This window comes from Nesoenas mayeri (genome assembly GCF_963082525.1).
Source record: "Nesoenas mayeri genome assembly, chromosome: 11".
Lineage (NCBI taxonomy): Eukaryota > Metazoa > Chordata > Aves > Columbiformes > Columbidae > Nesoenas > Nesoenas mayeri.
The window spans coordinates 5,524,753-5,542,291 of NC_137563.1; the positions used below are offsets into that span (position 1 = coordinate 5,524,753).

A 17,539-nucleotide genomic window follows, 5' to 3' on the forward strand; every position below is an offset into this window, starting at 1 on the left:
TGCCTGCCAGGGCTTAGCCTTCAAAGGGTGGAGGTCGCTGTGCATAGTTTTGCATATGTTAGCTTGGTGAATCGCTGCCTCTGATTGCTGCGTGCGCCAAAACATGCACACGCTGTAACTGGAACACAGCTTAAAGGTGAGACAACACAAATGACTCAAGTTCTGTAACACTGGACCTGAAGGAGCTTATGGAAATGAGTCTGGGAAGTTCCTGCCTGCAGCAGCAGCTTCTGGATGTCTCAGTATAGCTACAACCCTCTCCAGCCTGGTGCTGCAGAAGGGTGGGCACCTTTCAGAACTTGTGGGCGCAGAACCATGCCCATGGGTGGCACGTGTACCCATCCCCTGTACCTTACATGGGGATGTGGACCTTTCTGGGCTGTATCAAACCAGCCCTGTTGGGTTGCTCCCTGTCTGAAAATCCTCACGGGCATCCAGACCTGTGTGCCCTTTGGGTCTGAGGCTCCCTCCTTGTGCAAGGTATAGAAAAGATTCACTTATTCAATTTGCTATCTCTCCAGTGCCACATAAGCTGTATTGATAAATTAATCTTATATTGTTGTGACTAAACAGCCCTGCAATTTTTTACACTGTGCAGTCTAATCTGTCTTGACAGCTGTATCATTAGTTTATATTTGTTGTAATCTTATTCACTGTGTTGGCTGTGGGGAGTTTTCCTTTGAGGCGCTGTGCTGCTATGCAGGCACTAGGTGCAGCCAGTGGCTCTCTGCTGGGTGTCTTGGGGTGCTGTGGGGTGTAGCTGGGATGTACCCCAGGAGCCAGTGCCAAAGTGCTGCTTTGCTGCCTGATAGCATCATCTGCCTGGTACCACCATCCCCAGGGCTGAACCAGCCTCAACAAAACATCCTTGCTGCTGAGATTTTGATGGGGAACTCCAGGCTGGGGTAAAGATGGTGAGAAGGTGGATGTTGGGAGATTTGCCTCTTATGGTGACCTGAAGGGTTTGTTGTATGATGAAGTATAAATTGTTTCTTGGTCTGTGCTTTAGTTTTCTGCAGCATGCTCTGTCACTGAGGTTGTCTTTTGGTCACAGGGAATAAAGGGACTGCGGGAGTGTCTGACTGCTCCCCTGGCTTGAGCCTGGGTTTACTTTCCCTGGTCCAAGCAGGACAGATTTGGGCCTTTACTTTGCAGGCAGCTTCACTTGCAACTTATTCCAATAAATAGCTTCCCAAAACTATGGAGCACAAAGGTTTGTGCTGGTGCAATGAGATTGCTGCCAGCAGGGAGCAAGAGAGACTGTGTCTTCCCCAGGCATGGAACAAAACAGTGGGGATGGGAAGCATTTTGGCTGCTACTTCATGCTTTAGATCTTCAACCGGTTAAATTCAGATGGGAAAGGACAGTCGCTGGAGCACAGGTTCCTGTTTGTCTCTGATCAAGCCTGGATGGGTCAGTAACAGCCCAAGTTTGTCCTTTTCTCTTGAGTGTGTCCTTTTGGGAAAGTGTTCAGGATCTGGCAAGTCTGAAGAAGTGGTTGGCTCCTGAGACAGATATGCCCATTGCAGTTTGATATGATTGTTATTTAGATCTTTAATTAAGGTTGTGTACCTGCGGGGCCTGGCAGGGTCCAGCAATGCTGTGTGCTGATCTCAGATCCACCCTGGCACCAGTAATATGCCAGCCCAGTGGATGTGCCATAGTGCCTCATGGTGTCATGGTGGTACTGCCCAAATGCTTCCTCCTTTGCAGGCAGGACTGAGGGTGGGATGTGCTGTGTGACAGCCCCAGTGGCTTTATGTAGAGCTGGTGAGGGAGGATGGTGAAGCTTGGTGAGATCTACATGGTGGCATCAGCATTGAATTTGGGAAAATCCCTGCTCCAGGAAACAAATGCTTGGAGAAACATCTGTAGCCTGCTCATTGCCAAGCATGCAGTAATGCTGTGAAAGGAGTTTCATGTGTGATGGTCCATGGTGAGTGGTGACAATGGTTTGGTGAATGGTCTGTCTACTGCGGAACTCAGAACCTCACTGCTGTGGTGCCAGGTTGCATCAGGGTTAAACTGCCATTTGTGAAGTGACCTCAGGTTGGGGATGGCTGGGGACAGCCCTCAGTAGTGGCAGAGATCTTCATTAGCATCCTGCTGCTGGGAGAGCTTCCTGCTGTCATTGCTATGGGAGCTGCCATTTGTCATGGACTGCAGCTGGTTACTAACAGCTTGAATACAGCTACTGAGCATGGCCAGAGGCAGGAGGTGTCCATGCTGTTGGCAGGGTATCACACTCTCCCTCTCACCCAGCTGGGTGGGGTGATGGAGTTGGGGGTCCCTAACACGCTAATTCCACTGTTAATGACAGACGTGCTACCCCTGCCAGCACTGCAGTAGCACCTCTGTGTGCACTGAGCACTGCTGTCCTTCTGTCTGCTCCTGTGGAGAAGCTGCATTTCCCACCTGCCTGGTCTTGGGTATCTGGAGACCTTGTTCCAAGCTTGAGTGGTGAAGGATGATCCTTCACCTGCAAAGACCCCACAAGTGTTTTCAGCAAGGAATTGGCTCCTGCCACCCTTGTCTGTGGCTGCCTCCTGCTTCTGGTGAAGATATAGCTGAGGGAGACAGTGGCTTTTTGCTGTTTGTAACACTCTTAGCTGTTAGTGTGAGGATGTTTTGATTAATTTTTTTATTTTATTTTTTTTTTAACCTGATTCATACCTGGGTGAATTTTGGGTCCTGCCCTTGATTCCCAGATGGGTCTCACTCACCCATTGGTGCTAAGCGCTGCTTTAAGCTTTGGGTATCCCCTGTGCAGCTTGGGATAACCTCCAGCACTGCTATTTTCTAGACACTGGTGTTAACTGGGTGCCACAGGGAATTTTGGCTGGTACTGCTACGCTCCACCCATACTGATGAGAGTATTTCCATAGCAACTACGGGCTTTTTCAAAGGGGAGATATGGGAAAAATGTGAAAAACCAAAACTAATCCAGCTGAAAACAGTCTTGGGCAGAAGCTATTGGTCAGTGTGTGGGATCTCAAGGGGAGAAGTTCCTTGGTTCGGTGTATCTGTTTGGGACCTCCTGGCCGAGCATCCCACAGGCAGCCCTGATGCTTTTGCCACCCAAAATATGGAAACCAGAGCTGGTGCTGGCATCATGCTGCTTGGGAAGGCTGGGATGCTCTCACGGGGGTTTGAGGCTGGGGAAGGGGCAGGAACATGCGTGACTGTGCTGCATGGAAGAGGCAAGTGCTGCAGCTCTTGAGGGGGCTATGGAAGATGCTGCAGCTGCTGATGATTCTCAAGCTGGTGGTGTCACTGTGCTCATTGCCAGTGAGAAGGTTCCAGTGGTACTGGGGGCTGTGTCAGCTCAGGTGGCAGCTGGGGATGCCTTTTATCTGTCACTGCTTTCCTGCAGGGGCTAGAGCCCTGGGGGAGGGAAGGGTGGCTTCTGGCCCTGAAGCTTCCCAGGGCTGCTTCGGCTCTGAGCTCTGTCCTCCCCTTCATCCTCATCCTGCTTCCTTCTCTACTGTCTCCTGCCATTGCTGGTAGCCAGGAGAACAGCTAGAAGGGTGTAAATGATGCTTCTGGGGCAGAAAGCTGTGGGAATGCGTGCACAAGCCTGGCACAGTGATGCTGTGTGTCTGGTTCTGGAGGCTGAATCTGAATCTTGGTGTTGCAGCAGAGATCAGAGAGTGGCTTGACCCACTGCTGTTGGGGCTTACCTGTGGTTTGATGGTGGTGTGGGTTTGAGGGCCACCAGTAGGGTTTTGGTCAAGTCTGCTGGCCACCTGGCAAGCTTGAAGGTGACTCAGAGGCTGATGGGCATCCTGTGAAGCTCGGTGCAAGGCTGGTGTGAGGAACCTGTGTGCAAAGGCCAATTGTGCAGGTTGGTGAGACCTGATCCCAGGCCTCCTGCTGCAGAGGAAGAGGGACCACAAAGAGAGCTCTTCTCTGTCCCATTGTAATATGCACAGAGGGCGAAGGAGCTGCTGTGCAGGAGGGCTGTCCCCTGCCAGCTGCCGTCCTCAGTAAGCCCCAGCCTGGCACACGGTGTGGGCTCTTGGGCCCCAGCTGCCGCAGGCTGCGAGTGAGCCAGCTCGCTCCCCGGAGGGCTGCCCAGGGCTGGCGGCAGACAATGTCCGTATTCTTTGTGCAGAATGAGCTTCCCTTTTGCTGATAACCCTCCCGGCTCACATAATTTGCTCTGAGGTTGGGCTGGTACTGGGACTCTCCTGGCTCTCCAGCTGTCCAGGGGCAGAAACAAAGTTGGAGTTATTATTTGCAAAAAAAATTTAAAAAAATCCAGCAATAACAATACAAAAAAAAAAATCTCACTGGAAGGACTTTGTCCAATGATCTGCTTTCTGGCTTTGAAATTGCTCCGTGACCTTAATCAATGCCAAAAAGACATGTGTTCCATTAAATCCATCTTCAGCCCAAGTGGTGAAAGGGCAGGCGCTGTCAAGAGGTGCAGCCTGCCTTCCTTGCTCGCTGCCTCTCCACAATTACAACCAAGCAGGACCTCTGGATCCCTCAAATGCTCCTCTGAGACTTTATACCTGTCAGTTTAATGCCAGCCTCTTGGGAATGCTTCAGAGATAAGAGGCTTGTTTTCAGGAGCAGGCGCTTGGTTAGGGCGGCTGGTTTTGGAGACCTGTCAAGCTCTGGCTGTGAGTGCTGCTCTCTGTCGAGGTGCTGGGTGAGCATAATTCAGTTATTCCTTTATCTAGAGGAATGGCAGACTGAGCTGTGATACAAGATGGAAGCAATCTCCAGATTTGCTGTTTACGTATCTGGATAAGCTCAAACACAACAACCCGGTTAGCAGCATCTCTGACTGTCAGAGTATCTTCTCCTGTAACATTTTTGCAAGACGATTTTTTTTTTTTCATGTTTATATGAACAAAGTAGAGCGCTGGGAGAGGAGCTTTTAAAGTGTCTTGTTTCCTCCCTACTCTCCTTTCTTTCCTTCCCTGCCACCTCCTGCCTGTGTCATGTTTATAGGTGTGCTGGTTATCTTTTCATTCGTGGAGCCAGCTGACTTCCCACAAAATATCTGCTATCCTGGGAAGCCTAGAGCTCTGAGTCACCTTGTCTTAATGTGTACATCTCCTTACTACTGAGTGTGTTGGAAAAGCTGAGGGGGTGGGGGAAAAGGGATGTTTTTTTCCTGGCTGGGCAGAAGGGGACTGGGTGATGGAGGAGCCCCTCCATTGCTGTTGGGGAGGGTGGGCAAAACTGGCTGTGGTTTATTTGCAATGCAGATACAAACCTGGGGGCTTTGTGGCAGTTGGCCCAAAGTAAACTCCATGGGGAGCTTGCCAAGTCCTTTGGCTTTACAGGGAGCAGCTGGCAGGCTGGGCAGGCAGACCTGAGGTGCTGTGAAGGTAACGGAGAGCACGGCGGATCTTCTTGCAGGTTGGAGCTGCTCTGCCTTTGGCCGTCCTGAGCAGAGCGGCTGGGAGCCTGGCCTGCAGCCAGCCCAGCTGGGCATTGCTGCCTGCTTGTTTGAGCTCCATAAACATCTGAGGAGCCAAAATGCTGGAGGATCAAAGTTCAGGCTCCTTGGGACCCGTTTGGGAAAACAAGTGGTTCGTGGGAGCGGGATCAGAGTCCAAGCAAGATTGGCTCTCCCTTCACTTGCTCAGGCAGCGGCTTTCCTGTTGTTTGGCATATGGGAAAGCTGGAAAATGGGATGAGCTGTGCTAAGGGGGTGGAGGAGGATAAAATAGGATAGGGGCTGAGGGAGGGTGCTGAGTTCAGCCACTAAATAGCTATAACTGTGCTGAAGCAGAGTGGCCCTTTGACGCACCTGCAGTTTGCAGCTCCAAGCTTTGGTTTCTGTGCTGCTTTTGGGATCCGGGCACGGGAGCAATGGGAAGGATCTGCCCAAAAATGTGCAGCTACATTGGAATGGGATTTGAGATGAAGCTGATGTGGATGTATAAAGCTTCTGGAATTTAGACTCCCATGGAGGCTGTGGTTTTAGAAAGCGTGCTTGTGGGTTTGTGTGGGTGAGTGGCAGCAGGCAGGGCCAGGAAAGGTGGTGGGTCTGGATTAAGAACCACAGCCCCATACCCGGCTCTTGTGTCTGCTCTTGCTGGACTCTCACTCCTGTGTCCTCATTCCTAGTGCTGTATACCACGGTAAGAGCCAGTTTGTGGGAGATTTTATTTCCTCTTTTTCCTCCTCCATCCATTTTCCTGTCTTCAAGCACAGCATGAAATGCAATGCATGCATGTGGCTGGCAGAGCTCCCCTCTGGGTCCCAGCTGAGCTAATAGAGTATCTCGGGACATTGTCTTGCCCATCACTAAGGCCCTGTACCTTTTCGGGGGGCTCCTTTCCACCACACACTCTTTGGCACTGCTCTGTACCAAGAGTTACTCCTGCCAAGCTGAACTCTAGTGATCCTGTACCTTTAGTACATCTCCTTGTCTTGCTAATGTGTGTAGGCACTGTGCTCTCCAGGAGAGAATCGCAGCTGCCTTTAGAGCAGAGCTTGGCAGCTCTGTCTGCTTATATTAATTCATACATATATATATACATTTCTGAAAAGCCCTGGACCTGTTCAGATATGGGAATGTGAGGGAATCTGACCTCTGGTTTGAAGTTGCAGGGAGGGTTTAATAAGGCAGAATATGATTACTGAAGCTGATTTTGACCAGGGTGCTGCTTCCTCTATAAAATGCCATTTGATCTTTAAAGACCGCAAAATGCTGCACGCTGCTGGCTCTCACTGCATATGAAGTCCTATGGATAAAAGCATCCTTAACTTCGGTGTGACAGGTGCCTGGGAAGCTGCCTAAAAATGGGAACTTTTTTGGTCTCTTGCTCCCTGTAAAGCAAAGAGTGCTGCCTCACCTTGAGGTTTGTGCTTGGTGTAAAACTCCCAGGGAAATTGTTTTTCCTGCCCTTGGATTGCCCTCTCGTCCCAGCCAGCTGCACGGCTGTTTCAGAGATGTGGTGTTATTAGACAGCGTGGGTTGATGTTAGTAGTCCTGAACAGGAGCCTCTGCTCCCCGTACCCCAGATCCATTGGGAAGCACCTCTCTGGGCACAGAGGACTGGTTTTGCAGGCTCTCCCCCCAGAAAGTAATGAAAGAAATACCCTTTTATGGGAATAATAACTTTTGAGTCTGCCACCCAGGGGAAAAGGGGAGTGAGCTACAGCTGGTGCTGCAGATAAAGAATGGGCTCTTGCTCTTACCTATGCTTCATCCCAAGGTGGTTGCGTTCTTGTATCTATGCCCATGCCTGCAGGACTAAACTGCTTGTCCTGTCTTGTGCTCTATCACTTCAGGTGCTGTCTGAAACTATGCAGGGATCAGACAGTGATAGGCAATAAAAAAGTTATGGGGAGAGAGCCTGCAGCTGCTGAGAGGTGCTGAGGTGGTGGGCAGGGAGCTGGATCTGAGCCAAGAGCCCAGCCTGTAGACAGAAGGGTTCAGAGACACTGTCCTGCTAACCCTGCTCCCTGTGCAGATGCTGCTGTCCTTGGGAGTTTCCTCCTGAAGCTTTTGCACTGTTGCTCATCTCTGATAAATGACATTTCTTCAGCATGTGAATGATTTTGGACGCCTCACTTATTGCCTGGGACCCCAAGGCTGCTTTCTCCCAGCACTAGCTGAGTACTACTGATGGGATATTAAGGAGGATATTTGTGGTGAAGGCAGTTACACTGCTGCCCACAGCAGTTCTTCAGCTCTGCCATCCCACTGCCTTTTTTTCTTCCTTTCTGAAAGCAAGTGATGGGGCGTAACTCTTCCTGCACGGTAAAACCTTGATGTAGCATGTGATAATGGGAACATACTGCTTCCCATGTGCTACAGCTACCTGTCCATGCTGGGTCTTGGCACCTCGCTGTCCTCTAGTAATACTGACACATTGTCCCTGCAAGAGATGGTCTCTGCTCCATAAGTTACCATTCAGAGCTGGTGCAGGATGTGGAGGGTGTCCTCAGGTGAGCTGGAGGCTTGTGGAGATTGTGGAGGGAAAATGAGTGAATGCACAGACATGAGGCTCAGTGCACCCTGTGCCTTAGAGGGTCTTGTCCCTGGGGACAAAAGCAAAGGGTGAGGTCCTGGTCATGTTGACACTACTATCTGTTTTTTAAATGAATGTACTTTCCTTCCCTCCTTTAGATACAGCTATGTGTCCTTATGGGTGCCAGGCAGCATGGCTTAATTGGAGTTGCTGGAAAAAACATGTGTTCAGCAGAGCTTAAAGCTGTTTCTCAGGGTATCTTCCACAGTAGGGTGTCTTTAAGTGGCAGTCTTGTTAGGCAGCACAGCTGTAGCAGCTCTTCTGCACCTAATGGTTGTTCCTGGCTGTCCTGGGGCCAGGCAGATGCTGTTGGGGTGAGTGTGAAGCTTGTCTGGACTCATATGAATGGTGTCCTGCAGGGGAGTCCTCTCCTCTGAATGCCTCATGTCCCGTGAGTTACTTGTGTGTAGCAGATGGATTTCTCCAGGAAGACTGAGAGACAGCGCTGTGGTGGCTTGCATAGGGCTCTATCATTCCCATGCCCTCCCAGCTCTGGGGTTTGGAGGCTTTTTCCTTTGCACAGCCTTTCTGGAGAGACTCGTTTTGGATTGTTAGGTTGGATGTGACTGGATGGAGACTGGGTGCATCCCCCTTGCATCTTCTGCAGCACCCATGTACCCCTACATGGCCTTAGCAAGAGGAGTGCATCTGCTAGTGCAGAGGGAGCTGTGTTGCAATGGGCTGTTTTATGATTGTTACCTTGACGAATCACAATTACACTGTGGGGTTATGCTCATAATTGTTTCTACAAAGCTGGATTTGCTTTCTCTCCCTCCTTTTCCCAGTGACCTCAAATTATCCTTATTGATGCAAAGTTACCCACCACTGGGTGACTTTTCTGTGTGTTTTCAGGAAGGGAAAACCTACGCTTCAAATGGGGAAAATATTGCCCTCATAAGTCTTTATTCAGGTGCACTTGCCTTTAGTGCTCAGTTACCAATTCACTTTTATAACTTCCATATTGAGGGAATCAAGTTCTTTGTGCCTCTGGTTATTAAATGGATGCGATAAGTGCCTTATAATACTGTGAAAGATGGCTGATTCCTTTATGACTTCCTCAGCCCTGTGTGGGATGTGAGGGATGGATAAAAGGATCCAGCAGTATGCATTGTGGCTGTGCTTTGCCCTGGGGTGTGGGACCTGCACCAGTACCATGGGTTTTCCAGGCTCCAGGGCTTCCCATCAACATCTGCAGCACCTCTGCCTGGAGGCGACAGGTCTTACTGGTCCAGGGTTTTAAGAGATGTCTTCCCCCTTTTCCACCCCTGCAATCAAATTCATATTTGCGTGGTCTGGAGCTAGTGTGCCAAGAGGTGTGTTTATAATGCTAAATGTATCAGGTAATTGAAAGCTAATGCTTCTGTCTGGATTGTGAGGTATAATATGCCTGGATGACGAATCAATTTTCCTGTTGCCTTGCAAGAAAGAGGAGTCAAATGTTCTGCTTGTCTTTCCTATATATATATATCCTAGATACATAAAATTGTGTGTGTTTTGGGGTGTTGCCTGTTTGCTAGTTCACAATTTATTCACTGCCCGGTATCCAAACACGAGCAGTGGCACTTGCACAACATGGCTCTAACAGGGATGTGTCATCTGCTCCGGCAGTGACTGGAGCTGATGGCATCCTGGTGAAAAGCCTCTCCCCTCCAGCCTGGGCTAGATATGGATTTGGGTAGCATGTGTGTTTACATGCTATATAATACTTGGTGCTTATCGAGTGCCTTTTTTAGCTATTGACCACAGTGCTTGAAAAGCTGAGATTAGATAAATATTATCCTTGTTGTGTGAAGAGGGTGAAGGAAGGCCAGACACATTGAGTAGCCTCAAGCTAATTACTTGGTAAATTGGCATAAGAGGCAGTTTTTCACCTCTGGCTCATGCATGTGGGACAAAATGAGCCTGTCAGTGTTTGAAACCCAGTGGATATTCTGGTCTCATTGCTGCATTGGCCCTGCGCTGGAAGGGCAGCACGTGGAGCTGTGTGGTCTCCAGAAGGTGACACCAGCCTGTCTCGCCAAACACCTCTTTGCATGGTGTCCATCTGGGAATGAAAAGAAATGCTATTCCCATGGGGTTGGTGGCTACCAGTCCCCTTCCAGCAAGTGGGGTGAGGTCCTTGCATTTCTGGAGACCAGCTGAAACCTAAACTTGGTGACTTTGTGGTGAGAGGTTAATATGATGCTACATTACATTGCAAGTGTGGTATATAGCCCAACTGTTGTAGGTGAAGTGTTGGATAATGGAGAAGTGGTGTGAGGTATTGAAAGAGATCACCTCCAAGGAACCTCAGAGGTTATGTTTGCTCCTCCTTTTGTTGAGGACACTGGCACGAAAGGCAGAGGCTTGCTCATGGGCTTTGCTGCTGAGGCTGTGGGATCACAAAGTGGGGTAAGGATGGCCAAGGGGAAGAGCTGCAGCAGCAAAACCAAGAGAGCCTGTAAAGCAAAAGTGAGATAAATGCACGTGTGGGTGTTACAGGGCTTTTGCTGCCAGTTAGGAAATTAGGTCAGCTGGAAATGACCTGGTGGTTAGAAGTGCTTGGTGTAATGCTTAATTATGGGGTGAAAACAAGCCTCCAGCCTGATGGGGCTGTGAGAAAGGCCGGTATGACCCACAAGTCAGGACGTTTCCAGTGTAACTGGAGAGTTGCTTGTGTTGTTATTGAAGTGATATCTCCTGGAGACTGCTCCGTGGTTTTGGTCACTCTTTTTCAAATGAGAGATGGAAATAGGCTGATGAAGAAAACATAGAATTTGCTACTACAGTGTCTATCACCATGGTCCTTCTTGCGTAGGTCACCAAGCATGAGCGTCAATTATGCTGAGTCTGAAACCAGGAGCAAAATACCCTTGCTACCAGGACTCTGCCTGAGCAATATATCTATATCACTTCTTGGACTTGAGTTAGTATCTCTTCAAAGCACTTGAGACAATTTGCCTTGCACTTCACTGCTTGGTACAGACGTGCAGCCTTAGAAGAGCTGGCTCACATAACTTATAAATGACAGCAGGGTGGGTCTGGCTCTTGCTTGGAAAGGAGGGAGGAGGAAATGCCAGGAAAGGAAAAGAGCTGCCTAAGCAAAGGCAGTTTTGACACGAGAGAAAATGGATGTATAATGCTTCTGAGTGCATTTGGGTCAGAAATGAGAAGAGCAGGGGAGTTCTGGTGCATTGTTTCAGTGGGGGTTGGGAGGGCAAAGCCTGAGCTACTGCTAAGGTGGAGTTTGGTTGTAGAAGTTGTGGAATAGCAACAGGTCTCTGGTTTGAGGAGACCTGGACCAGCAGGATCCTCCAAGCAGACAAGGAGTATGAAAAGGAAGCAAGTACTTAAACAAACTATTCCTTATACTTCCCCTGCCGCACCTCCCCCTGCCCCCCCACCCCAAAACAACAAAAAAACAAACCAAAAAAACCCCACAAACCCCACAATTTCATCCATGTTAGCAACATCTCACATGGTCTTGATTAGAAGTTGGAAATGAGGCCAGGTAGATGCGTACATGGTGAGCACTTCAGTATTTGTGAAGTATGGTATTGGTCTTGAAGCTATTGCGTCTTGCAGAAGAGCAGCTTACCTTAGTAATAACTGAGGAATGCCACAGGAATAGATATTTAGAGATGTTTGTGGGGAGGGGGGAGTAACCCACTGACTGTAATTTATATGCCTGATTGCAAGGACCAGGGCAGGGCTGGGAGTTGTCACATCTGTATTTGGCATGAACCCAGCACCTGTGTTCCTGCCAGGTTAATGAACCGAGGCAGAGAAGGTCTCAGTCTTCAGCAGCAATTGGGAGGATATAGTATTTCTAGGGCAAGTAAAATCCTGGAAGGAAAAAAGAGGGAGCTAGTTAAGGTACTAAAGGACATGAGGAGAGACTTACTTTTAGGGGTGGAGTTTCTTTGCTTGGTTTGTTTGTTTTCCTGTGCAACCATGGCCAATTTTGCAATCACAGCTTGATTCCTTGAGCTTCAGAATAAGATGCATTTCTGTTTTGTTTTTAACGTGGATTGAGGCGAACCTAGCCAGTGCAAAATTATACTGTTCTTTCCAAAACAAAAGGGAACCAAAGAAAATGGTTTTTCTGGTGTATCTTTGAGATGCCTGTTAACCAAGACTGGTTTGTCACTTCTAGGAGCAAGAGTGCAATTCCTGCTAAGTTGAAAAATCAGAGAAAAAATGGGAAGAAACATTTCTGGGAGTCTCTGAGAAGGGAAATGTCTGTGTAGCTTAAAGGACACAAAGTCCCCTGCCTGACCTGTGCACCTAATTCAAGATGATGCTATTTCCCTGTATTGCCCTCTATGTAAAGCAGCTGCTGGGCTGGGTGATTATCCTGTACATAAGAGTATGTGTATATATACTTATTTTCACTGTTACTTCTCTTGTCTCTCCCTTTCTGGGTGTTGTGTTCCTATGATAAATGATGTACCAAAGCATATCTGGCTCAGGAAGCTCATGGGCTTTGTTTGGGAGGCTGCAACACAGGTGGTTGAGTTGTATTTACAATCTAGTGTAATGTCACTTCTGGGAGGGCTTGGCTGTAGGGACCCCTCAAGACCTCTGTACTGAGTTATCAGAAAGTCATACCCATGCACGTCACTGGGAACAAGTTCAGGTCTCTCTGCCTCTTCTAGAATGCTGTCCACATGGCTTTGAGTGTCAAGTCAAAAATAACTGTGACTTTTTTTAGCAAACACAATCAATAAAACAAGAGCCAATCTGGCCGCCGCCTCTTTCCCAGCTGTGGTTGCTCCATAACTCCTGGCTCAGGGCTGCTCCATCCCTCCATGAAGGTCATTGCTGGGATGCTGTACCTTCAGCATGCCCTGGTGTTAAACCCACATCATCCCACTCCTGCTTCTCCCCCTGCTTTATTTTTTTCTCTTAGATTACCCTCTCTTTTGATACATAGGAGTAGCAGATAGGAAATGCCTTCAACTTATGTTTCTAACCTTGCTCAGTCCTGCAATCTCATGGCCCAGGACCTGAACTTGCAGTCCTGCCATGTCTCAGAAGGGTTTCAGTGAGCTGTCGGGTCTCTTGACTGACTCCTCCCAGTCTGCGTTTTGTTCTGCAAGTGCTCGCAGAGGCCTCAGATATTGGCAGGGAATATGAAATGGCTGTAATCATTGTCCTGTTTCTCATTCTGTCTGGGACACAGGCGATTCAAGCCAATGAGCAGGTCATTGAGGATGAACCATAACTTATGCTGTCATGCAGTTGGGAGCAATGCTGAGTCCTTATGCTAACTCCTCTGGGTATGCAGACAAGTATGGAGCATGTGGAAAGCAGAGGTGACTCTTGCAGGTCTCTGCTTTTCTTGGATCTGCATGGTGAGAGTAGAGAAATATGTTTAGGTTTAGTTCAGGCTTTGCATTTTACTTTCCTGAGCTGGATGGTGTTTGGGATATGTCTCAAAAGGTCTGTATACTTCTGTCATGCTAATTAATCTGGTTTTGTGCAAGCACAAGGTATAGTGAGTGCTGGAGGAGCAACATGTGGCCCCTGTGACTGCTCTGGAAGTGGTCAAAGGTGCCTCTTCTGCTTACCTTCTGGACCACCATGTGGGGTCCTACAGCCTTCTTGCCTAGAATCGTAAAATTATGGGATAGTTCTCAGTGTTGGCTTGTCACACCAACCCCGCATCACCTGGAAATGTTTCCCCTCTCCAGGGCTAAATCCAAAGCCAACTATTACATCAAGGCAGATCTGAACTTTGGGGTGTGTGTTCATAACCTTTGAAGTTGGGCTTCTTTCTCATATTGTCTAAGGGGACCAGCCAGATGTTTTTTCCCTCTCTCAGTTCACTTTGAGAGAACCACTTCTGCTTGCTCCCCAGCAAAGACCCTCTTGAAATTGTGCTTTCTGGTGGGAGGGTGCCCGAGTTTAATCTGGGAGAAGGATGAGGACTGAACTCCTTCCCCACCATGCAGCTTTGCAGCTTGTTTAGCTGAAGCCTGTAGCTGCAGCCACCCAGCCACGCTGCTGCCAGCATCGCTCCTGTGCTGCCGATAACAGGGGACCCCGTTCTCTGGGGCCGTCGATCTGTCAACTTCCCCCGGCTCTAATATTTACTGAATAATGATCCTACGGTGACAGATCTATTTCTGTTTTTGTTCTCTATAACATACCTTCCAGAGCGCCCCAGGCGACTGAGGAATTTATAATAAAGGCACAATTTGAAAACCAAGTTTGGTGTTCCCCTGCCAGCAGCTGAAATTCCCTGCAAAAACTAGGACTCTGTTTGTCCACTCCCATAAGAGACTGGATAAATACATGACTTTTTTTTTTTTCCTCATTTTCTTAATTTTTTTGTTTTCTGTTGAGAGGTTTTATTTGCATTTATTTGTGTGAATTGTGATTTTGTTTTGTCGATGTGCGCAGAGAGGGGCGATGACTTCGTCAAGGATGTTTAATGGATCAGTTGCACGTTACACACTCAAAACTGTTGGTAAAATCATGTTATTTGTCTTTCGCAAAGCACGGGAGAAACAGAATAAAAAGTAACATGGGAAACTACCCATTTTGGCAGCGTGACGTGTACTGTATGTATTTGAGGGTGTGGGTGCTGAAGCCCAAGTGGCTCCAGTCCCCAGATCTGCAAGAAGGTTTTGGCTGAAGGCAGGTGGGAAGAGGTGTGGGGCTGGGTGGTTGGACATGACACACTCCTGCTGTGTGCTGTCCCTTGCATGGGCAGAGCGACCATCTGGTGACGATGCCGCAGCTGAGCCTTTCTTTCTTCTTGACAGACACATAGAGAACTGGAAGAACTTGCAGACACTGAACGCTGTTGACATGGAGCTGTACACGGGACTCCAGAGGCTGTGAGTATGTCCTGCATGTCGGGGAGGAGAACTGCACTGGGCAGCCCCTTCTTTCAAGCCAAGAGCTGCAGCGTCTCTCCCTCCACAGTCTGCATGCCAGCATGTTTGGAGCCTGTTTAAGCTGCCGGCTCTGCTGTATTTTGCTATGAGACTCTGCAAAATGGAGAGGAAGTGCTTTTTTGGTCTTTGCTGGGTTTGAGGGAAGGAAGATTGCTAGCTCCTGACAGCTCTGTCAACACACATCAGCCCTGACCTCTCTTCTCCCCCACTGTGCTGGCTGTGGGCTTGTGTGTTGTTCTGAGTCATTTCAGACCCACAATGTGAAATTCCAGCTGTCTCCACCTATTCTCCATTGCTGGGCTGCTGGTCCTCATTTAAGGCAGTTGTCATCACGTTGGTGCTGCACAGTAAGGGAATCTCATCTCCCTGCACAACCCTTTGAGTACCAGGGAAGGCTGACTTTATGCATCATGGAAGGGAAACTGAGGTCCATGAGGCTGAAGGGACTAGACACTTGGGAAGCCTGGCCAAGTGAGGATATCATTCAACCTCATTCCCCTTTCTGGAGCTGGGAGCACCCTGAAGTTCTGCTTATGTGAGATGCAGAGCGTTGTTCAGGGTTAATCGGAGACTCTGCTAATGCGTTTCACTGGGAGCTTTACATTAGGCACAACTTGCCCGCAGGCTGGAGGAGAGGTGAACATTGCTGAGCACTCAATAACTAAACTCCAGCAAGTAATATTTTTAACACACCTTGTAAGCAGGCTGGCTGCTGCTGTCATCTCACCTAGGAAAGCAGCAAGGGGGTCAGGCATACTTTTGTCTGCAGCAGATATTAATAAACACTGGTCATAGTGCTGATACAGCTTCTTCAAACAGGGTGGGAAAAGGATTCTCCCTTTGATGTCCATTACTCCCTATGCAAAGTACTCACTCTTCCTTATCAGAGCTGCAAGCAGAAGGGTTTTGTCCTTTTGAGGGAGGGAAGCTGGTGGTGCTGCAGATTAGGTTTGCTGTGGGGCCATGTGGTGCTGCTCATGAAGATGGAGGGAGAAGAGAGACAGGAGATGCTCCGGGCCACTCCAGCAAGCCTTGGTGGATGTGGAGGGAGAATCTCGCTCAGCAGCTGCTCTGTACTGAGCCTGTTCTGTCCTGATATCAGATGAAGATGAAAAGCCCAATTTCCTCTTTGCTTGTAACTCAGAGAGGCTGTCTGGGGAGAGATGTGCCTTTTGGGGGGGCACCACAGAGCTCCCAGTGCACCTCAGGTGCTGAGTGCAGGGTTTTAGAGCAGTCATCAGCCTTGATTCCATCGCTGCCCTTCTGCATCTCTTTGCAGGACGATCAGGAACTCAGGACTACGAAATATCCAGCCACGCGCCTTTGCCAAGAACCCTCACCTGCGCTACATGTGAGTGCCGGCTGCTCCTGCCGCCTTTTCCTTCTGCTCCCTGTGGAAAGGCGATTCCCAAAGAGGATCCCCAAAGTGCCTGTCAGTGAGGGAAGGGGGATGCTGGTGGGGAAAAAGAGGGAGAAGTGGCAAAGGTCAGGAAAAGGAAAAGTGAAGGTGCAGGGAAGTGCAGTGGGCTATGATGCAGGATGAGGGGAGCTCCTGCTAGACAGCTGATGAGCTTTGATTTTTAATAACTGCCCTGGCTTTTGATTGCCTCTCTAATGAGCGCTTGTGTCGTTAGCAGCCTTGCAGTGGCCCATGCACCCTTTCTGAAGAGTCCAGGGGGTGGCTACATGCCTCAGCACGCAGAACCTGTTCAGCTTCTTAGATTTTAACCAAAGAGCCCTTTTGTGTCACAAATCCTGAAGTGTGGGGCTGCCAGCTCTGTTCCCAATTATTGACTTCTTAAAATGATGTCTGCAGCGAGTGTGGGGTAAGGATGTCTTGCACCAGAGAGGCTGGAGTCCTGTTATCATGGGACGTTGCATAAGTGTCCACCTGCTGGGGCATTGTTGTCCAGCAGGAACGGTGTCCTAGGGGATTTTCACATCCTTGAGGCCAAGGGCACTGATTTTTCCTAGATATGTACTTAGTTTTCCTAAAGTGATAGAGGAAAGACTGAATTTCAGGCCAGTGTGCGAGGTGCTCCATGGGTTTTGAAATAACTTGTCAAAGTGATTGTGTCCAAGATCAAACCCCTCTCAGCTCTGGTATAGATCTAAAAGGTGAAAAGAGGTTGGTGAGATGCCACTGACCTTGGGCACAAGCTGGTGGGCTGGATGGAGAGTGTCTCCCTGCTTTTTGGAAACTGATGTTAATGGCTTCTTCCATGAAAAACAACAGTAACTCACATCCATTTGAGTCTGAAGATGCATGTGGCCATCGATATGGGCAAGTTCCTGGCTGAGGGAGATAGATGTGACCTGCAGAGCAGGATAGATTTGTCTTTTGATGTCTGCTTGGAGATGATGTGAACTGAAAAACCCCCAAAGCTTCCTTTTTGGAAAACCAGTTGCAGTTGCTAAGTGACAGTAAAGTACTTGCTAAATAGGAGATCTGCAGTACTAAAGGGCATGAATAGTTAAGGGCACTGTGAACAAGCATGGAGCCTTTTTGAGTTTAAAGAAGTGCTTATTGTATCATCATAAACCCTCCTTAACGCTGACCATTGGGATTTTCCTGACTTCTGCCCTTTGTTATTTTAATTTGTAGTGTTTGTTTTGTGTCTTCTGTAGTTGTTACTGGGAAGGATTCTA

General features: G+C 48.7%; 1 protein-coding gene across 4 annotated transcripts in view; it reads left to right on the forward strand.

The window, feature by feature from the left end:
- Nucleotides 1-17,539, forward strand: part of NTRK3 (neurotrophic receptor tyrosine kinase 3) — a gene marked incomplete at its 5' end in the record, with an annotated part of 209,275 nt that overhangs the window by 17,385 nt on the left and 174,351 nt on the right. For all 4 annotated transcript variants that reach the window (XM_080351172.1, XM_080351173.1, XM_080351174.1 and 1 more), the window contains 2 exons: nucleotides 14,756-14,830; nucleotides 16,170-16,241. In XM_080351172.1, coding sequence (XP_080207298.1) covers nucleotides 14,756-14,830; nucleotides 16,170-16,241 — 147 coding nt within the window. The remainder of the gene's footprint in view (nucleotides 1-14,755; nucleotides 14,831-16,169; nucleotides 16,242-17,539) is intronic.